At 33.2% G+C, this 6,921-nt stretch overlaps 1 protein-coding gene across 11 annotated transcripts in view; it reads left to right on the forward strand.

Annotated features, from left to right (window-relative positions):
- The window catches only part of Sema3a (semaphorin 3A), a 540,175-nt gene that overhangs the window by 495,279 nt on the left and 37,975 nt on the right, over window positions 1-6,921 (forward strand). For all 11 annotated transcript variants that reach the window (XM_029567263.1, XM_029567262.1, XM_029567260.1 and 8 more), the window contains one exon: window positions 3,979-4,198. In XM_029567263.1, coding sequence (XP_029423123.1) covers window positions 3,979-4,198 — 220 coding nt within the window. The remainder of the gene's footprint in view (window positions 1-3,978; window positions 4,199-6,921) is intronic.

A 6,921-nucleotide genomic window follows, 5' to 3' on the forward strand; every position in this document is an offset into this window, starting at 1 on the left:
GACTGTGACCAGTGATAGTCATGTATATAGAGATTAGAAATGCATGTGAAAACGTCTCAATGTCAATTGCCTTGGAATGAATTCTTCTGCATGAAAAAAACAAAAACAAAAACAAAAAACAAGTATCTTCTTGAAGTCCCTCAAATTAAGGTAAAGAATAAGAACAAATCATTCTGGAGGAATGCAAAGGAAAACAGCTTTAGATACTTAAGTGAAAAAAAAAATTTCTTATCTAAAGAAACTTTACAGAGGGGCTGCAGAGATGGCTCAGCAGTTAAGAGCACTGACTGCTCTTGAAGAAGACCTGGTTTCAATTCCCAGCACCCACATGGCGGCTATGACCTGCCCTTAACTCCAGTTCCAAGGGAATCTGAAACCCTTTTCTGACCTCTGCAGCATTGCATGACACAGGTGCACACACATACATGCAGGCAATACACTCGTACATATAAAATAAAAGCAATAAATAAAAAAAAATTTTTTTGGTCTTTTTGAGACAGGGTCTCCCTGTAGCCCTAGGAACTCACTATGTAGACCAGGCTGGCCTTGAACTCACAGAGATCTGCCTGCCTCTGCCTCCCGAGTGCTGGGATTAAAGGCGTGCACAACCACACCTGGCTAAATAAAATATTTTTTTAAAAGAAACTTTACAGAAAATAATTTTGTAATATGAAAAAGCTTGTATTTGTAATTTAGCTATTTGATTTTGCTATGGGTTTCATAGTCTGCTGAATTCAAGTAACTTCTGTTTTTATTTCTTTGTTAGAGATAAACATTCAATATTGTCACTTTCTGCATTGCTAATATTATCTATGAGAAAATTGAAAAGTTTGCATTCATAAAATTTATTTGTACCTGATAAACTCTGTAAGAAAAATACAACACGAGAATAATGATTAAGATGGAATATTCTTTGATTATGAGAAAACAAATGAAGTTTATGACATCTAGGCACACAAACTTTATTCAATAGGCCTTAACAAAAATGAAAGAATGCATAAAATCTGGTGGGGGGGCATGGGAGTGCAGGTAGGGGAAGGGGGTCTAAATATGATTAAGTCATATGAAATGCACAAAAATTCAATAATATATATTCTAATTTTAAAAACACAAGGTATTTACTCAAGATCTTAATAACAAATTATTTTCATTTTGTTAGCAAGCAATTTTATATCCTCAAGGCTAGCCGATGGAGATCTGTATTTGATACTATACTGGTATTTAGAATTTAAAAATAGTTTTTTATTTGAGTATGTTTATACTATGTGTGGAATCAATGACAGTCGAGAGAAAATGTGATAATTACTATATTCTAGGCTTATTCTGAGGGAAATACTGTACATAGATAGATGTGGATATAGGTACATGTGAGATACAAATGTATACATCACTAGACACTTATTATTCTCATCATACATACATAGACATAGATATAGCTACACATGAGATACAAATGAATACACCACTAGATAATTATGATTCCCATCAAGGATGTAAATTCTGAGGCAAAGACATGTGAAGTAAGAGAGCCAATATTCAGCCCAACACTTTAATGCTAACTCCCTATTTACACTTAACTGTTAGAACATGAGAAACTACATCAGCAAGCAATGTGCTCAAAACATAACAGAAAAGAGGCAGGAAGTTTCCCCTAATGGGGGAATCAGAGATGACAACCAGCTCCATGTACCAAGTTCACTGTGATGAGATTATTAAGGATGCCAGCTTTGACTACCATTTATCCCATCAACATCACTGAAGGGGGTCATATATATATGATATTCAAACAGCATGCTACTGCCATGCTATTTTGTTAATTTTTAAAGAAAATCCTATAACCTGAGTTATATTAGATACAGCAACATCAACAAATTGACAGTGAACAAGAGGGTAAGAAAGTCACAAGAAAGCTCAAAATAATCCTTTACTTTGGTTTTCAGGTGTTACATATTTCTAAATTTTTGCCCACTATGCTTACATGGTAGAAAAGGAGAACATGAATTATTTTTAATGGCATTAAATTTTTTTTTTGTTTTGGTTTTGATACAGTTTTTTCCCTGTAGCCCTAGATGACCCGGAACTTTATATGTAGATCTGACTGGTCTCTATCTCACAGAGATCTACTAGCCTTTTTCTCCAGAATGCTGGGATTAAAGGCATGGCCCACCACTACCAGCAGTCCATTATTATAAAAATTTACATTTATTTGTTCATTGTTGTGGTGGGGACAGGAGCACACATGCCATGGCGTATATGTGGAGGTGGGAGAACACTTTGTGATGCTAGCTGTCTCCTACCATGTTGACCCTGAGGATCTAGGCTTGGCAGCAAGAGCCTTTACCCACTGAGCTCTCTCACTAGCCCTCTTCCAGATTTTTAATTGGAAATTTGATATTTCTATAACATTATTTAAATAATCTTGTAATTTATTTTTAAAAAGGAAGGTTTTTTTTGTTTTTGTATTTATTTATTTATTATTTATTTACTTATTTTGTCCTTTTGAGACAGGATCTCCCTGTAACCCCAGCTGGCCTAGAATTCTCTGTGTAGACTAGGCCGGTCTTGATTGCACAGAGATCTACCTGACCCTGCATCCCAAGTGCTTGTATTAAAGGCATACACCACCATTCCCAGCTTAGAAGTTTATTTATAAATATTCTGTACCATTTGATTCTCATATCTCACCTATATACATATGAAACATGCATGCATATATGCAGTGTTCTCACTTCAAGGCTTTATTTTATCTCTCATGAATTATTCATGACATTTTCAAGTAACTGGCAAAGACAATTGATTTCTTGTCCTAATCTTCTAAAATCTGGGTCTCCTCTTAATTAGATTTAATCTCTCAGGCTCTTATATTAAATGTTAAGAATTGCCCAAGTTTAAGACAAGATACATAAGCCTGGATTGTACTGTAAGAACACTGTACTGCACAGTTAAATACAGTGAAGAGGCACATTAAGTCTTCTATTTCTCATTTCTGGAATTAACTAGTAAGAGTATTTCTATCCAGAGAAAGCATATAGTCAAACCACAGCAATACTTCGCTTCGTGTTTCTTGGGCAAATCTGTGTTTGGTTTTGTGTCCACTCTGAGTTATTAGTTCCTGTGCCATGTGTGTTGCTAGACTCTGACTAACACCATGCTGAATTATTTAATTTTAAGCCATTGATGGTATATCTTAGGGTTATGTTATATAATATGAAATAAATAGCAATTTATATTGTCTTTCAGTTTGAAAAGATCATTTATATTTCAGCATGACTTTAAACAAAGAAAAATATATTGAAGTAGAGTTCTGTTTCTCTAAGCATTATTAATTGCATTTAGTTATAGAGTATTCCATTAATTATATTAAAAATCTATCTGCCTAGACCCCAGTGCAGGAACTTGAACTTATACTAAGGGACATCTGGAGACACTAATTTGACGCAATATTCCTTAACACAAATGACAGAATGTTTGAATTCCAGTGGGTGGGAGGGTATGGGAGAGTGCCAATGGGGAAGGGGGTATAAAGAAGATTGAGAACAATTAAGATGTTTTGTATAAAGTACAAAAATTCAATTAAAAAATTTATTAAAAAATTATATCACGGGAATAAACACAAGATGCTGCAAATAATAGATGCTCAGTCACCTGTGCACTGAATACTTCAGATGCATATGAAAATTTGTGGGTGGGGATGATGACATACTTTAGATCATATGAAAATTGGGGGGGGTGATGACATACTTTAACATTTATTAACATTGGGATTTAGATTTGTTTAGAAAATATGTATCTATTTTTGCATCAACTAATTAATTACATTAGAGCTAGTAATAATTTTTACTTATATTTGTTTTAATATAAATAATAAAAGTAATTACATATTTGGATTTATAGGTCATTAAAGATGTTTTATTTTATAATTTATAATACTATTCATGAGAATTCCAGGAAAAAATATTTTTCTCTTTTTCCTAATAGTGTCCCAGTAAGACGTTTGGAGGCTTTGACTCTACAAAGGACCTTCCTGATGATGTGATAACCTTTGCAAGAAGTCATCCAGCTATGTACAACCCAGTATTTCCAATTAATAACCGCCCAATAATGATCAAAACAGATGTAAATTATCAGTTCACACAAATTGTAGTTGATCGAGTGGATGCAGAAGATGGCCAGTATGACGTCATGTTCATCGGAACAGGTACACTTTTGAACTACAACACTACATTTTCTTCCAGAACACTATGTTTAACTTATTTAACATGCCAAGAACAAAGGGCATGCTTGATACTTGGTTTCAGGCACCTGAATATTCTACCAGTAGAAATATGTTATCATTTTGCAGATATATTCATATTTTCTTTGTCAAAATTTCCTTGTCAATGAACACTTGATAAATGTAATCAGATGAAGATAATGTTTAGCTTAAACAATCAATGTTCATAATTGAATTATACCTCTTTTTTATCAATATCTTTAAAAAAGAGTTTTTATTGCTCAAATCATGACTGAAATTCCAGTACATTTAATAGATGCTCCAGAATTTTGTTACTGTAAACTTATCTGAACTTTAAAATTAGTATTTAATGAAAATCTTCCAGCAAATAAATGTTCGCAAAAAATTTACTCACTGTTTCTGTCATGTGAAGAGAAAAATGAAAAAGTTCTTCATTAGGAGAAAAAAAATCACAAAATTCATCAGATACGTTTCCTCAGAAATTTAATGATCTCTTTTTACTAATTGCAATTATAGAAACAAATTTCTGCAGCTATATTTTCAGAATTAATCTTATTCCTATGACTCCCCACCCCCCGCATACCCCCTTAAATGGTGACGCTTATGAAAGGACCAGGTACAAATCTGAAACTTGCTACTTAAGGCCATATCCCAAGGTAATAAATCTCTAGTCTCCATTAACTTTGTTAACTGACATAAATCAAGGAGAAATAAAGCAAGTGTTCAACTGAAACCTTGTATAATAACATTTATTTTCCCTTGGTGAGAAAAAGAAAAAAAAATGTTAACTACATCAAAATGGTAACTGTGTAGTAAAATTGCTTTAAACAAATAAAGTTTTATAACTAAATTATGAAACACTCATGTTATCAGGTGTAATAGTGTCAGGTTCTGGGCAATACACTAAAGTCCACTTTTATGGGTAAGAAATTTTCTCTCCCAAATAAAAGAATCCTAATGAGATTTTGGGGTTTTGTAAGAGCCAATGGCTGTGAGTACCACCTTCAGAGTGTAAACATCATTGGAAAATATAAGATAATATTTCTTTTTTTCAGTTAATGTTAGCTTTTCTTTTAATGTCACATTATAATTGAATCTCTCTGTAATTAAGTTTGTTCAGCCATGTCACACTTAACATTGTTCTTCATCTCTGGTTTAAACTTGTTCAGAGGTGCCTTACTCACTGTCAAAGCAACAAAGCTTGCTTCTGGGTATTTGCCCAAAGAAAGCCAATCCTGAGCTTTGAACTCCTCTAGGGCACAAACTGACATTAAAGATCCCAGTTTCATGAGGATGTTGAATGTCAGATGATGTGGATACTTGTAGGTCAGTACAGACTGGGGTCATCTGTCAGCAAGTAAATTGATTACAGTAATTTTATCTTTTAACTAAGTTTCACTTCACAGCACATTGATCCAAATTGAGTAATCTGATTCAATTTGTGTGAAATTGTTTGAAATACTATTCAGTAAAACTTGATCTGGAACACAGATAAAGTTATGTTTGGGTCCTGGAGACTCAATTGGAGGAACTAAGTAGATTAACCTAATTTCCCTTTAATCTTTGGTGTTATGAGTAGCTAAGGTCCTGTAAACACAGAAGGATCCTCTTAAAAGAGGACCTTTTTAAAAAAAAAAAAAAACTAGAAAGGGATAAACTAGCAGCCTGCTCTTATCATATATAGTAAATTGAAATGTTCTCTTCAGAAAGAGTTGTCAATAGAGGGGATATATTGGAGTATATTTCTAGTATAATAATCTTTATTGGTAAGATTTTCTTTTCAAATAGTCAGTTAAAGTTGGTAAAAAAGGAATGACTAAAGCTAAAAGGAAATGAACACATTTCCTTAACACTAGAATGTTCCTGATGCAGTTTTTGTTAACTAATGATTTTGCTTTCCTACCAACAAAGAATAGAAACACACCTATGACATAGTAAAAGTAATATTGCCTTTATGAAACTTCAAGTAAAAATGCTAAATATTTTCATTGCAGCAACCTGTCTCTTTTGATAATGTAAATCAGAAAAAAATTGCTCCCTTTGGAACTATAAGCTAAATAAACTCTTCTTTTTTTTCGGTCTTTTTGAGATAGGGTATCCCTGTAGCTCCAGCTGTCCTGGATCTCACTATGTAGATCAGTCTGGCAAAATATATTTTTTATGATTTACATTTTTTCATTTAAATATTTAATATTCCAAAATAGATCAGCCCATGTGTACATTGTAGACACACTACTGTGACAAGTAATCTGAAGTGTTAATTTTGAGAAATCACATTGTCATTCATCACTTCAAGATCACTGAGCCCTCCTTAAGAGTCTCTATGTTCTCTCTCTCTCTCTCTCTTTTTTTTTTTTTTTTTTTTTTAGGAGAGGGGAGGGGCAGCCAGGCTCTGAGTCTTTCACTATCCAGGCATGGGCAGAATTTCTTACATTTCACAACTCCACTGAGTCTTCTTGGGCATACACTGCTTTTGCAATGAAAGTGGAAAAATCTGTCATGTCAAACTGGCATTTTTTGTGGTCTTTTTTTCTTTTTCTTGGATGCATAATAATTAAAGGAAATATAAAAATTAAAATTGATCCAACCTAGCCAGTTTATCTTGTGATTATTACATTTTAAAAAGTTATGAAGTTTCAGGATAAAACCTTCTTCAAAGTTTAATATATTTCTAAAATTAGGGATTT

This window comes from Nannospalax galili, unplaced genomic scaffold (genome assembly GCF_000622305.1).
Source record: "Nannospalax galili isolate Female #2095 unplaced genomic scaffold, S.galili_v1.0 scaffold639, whole genome shotgun sequence".
NCBI lineage: Eukaryota > Metazoa > Chordata > Mammalia > Rodentia > Spalacidae > Nannospalax > Nannospalax galili.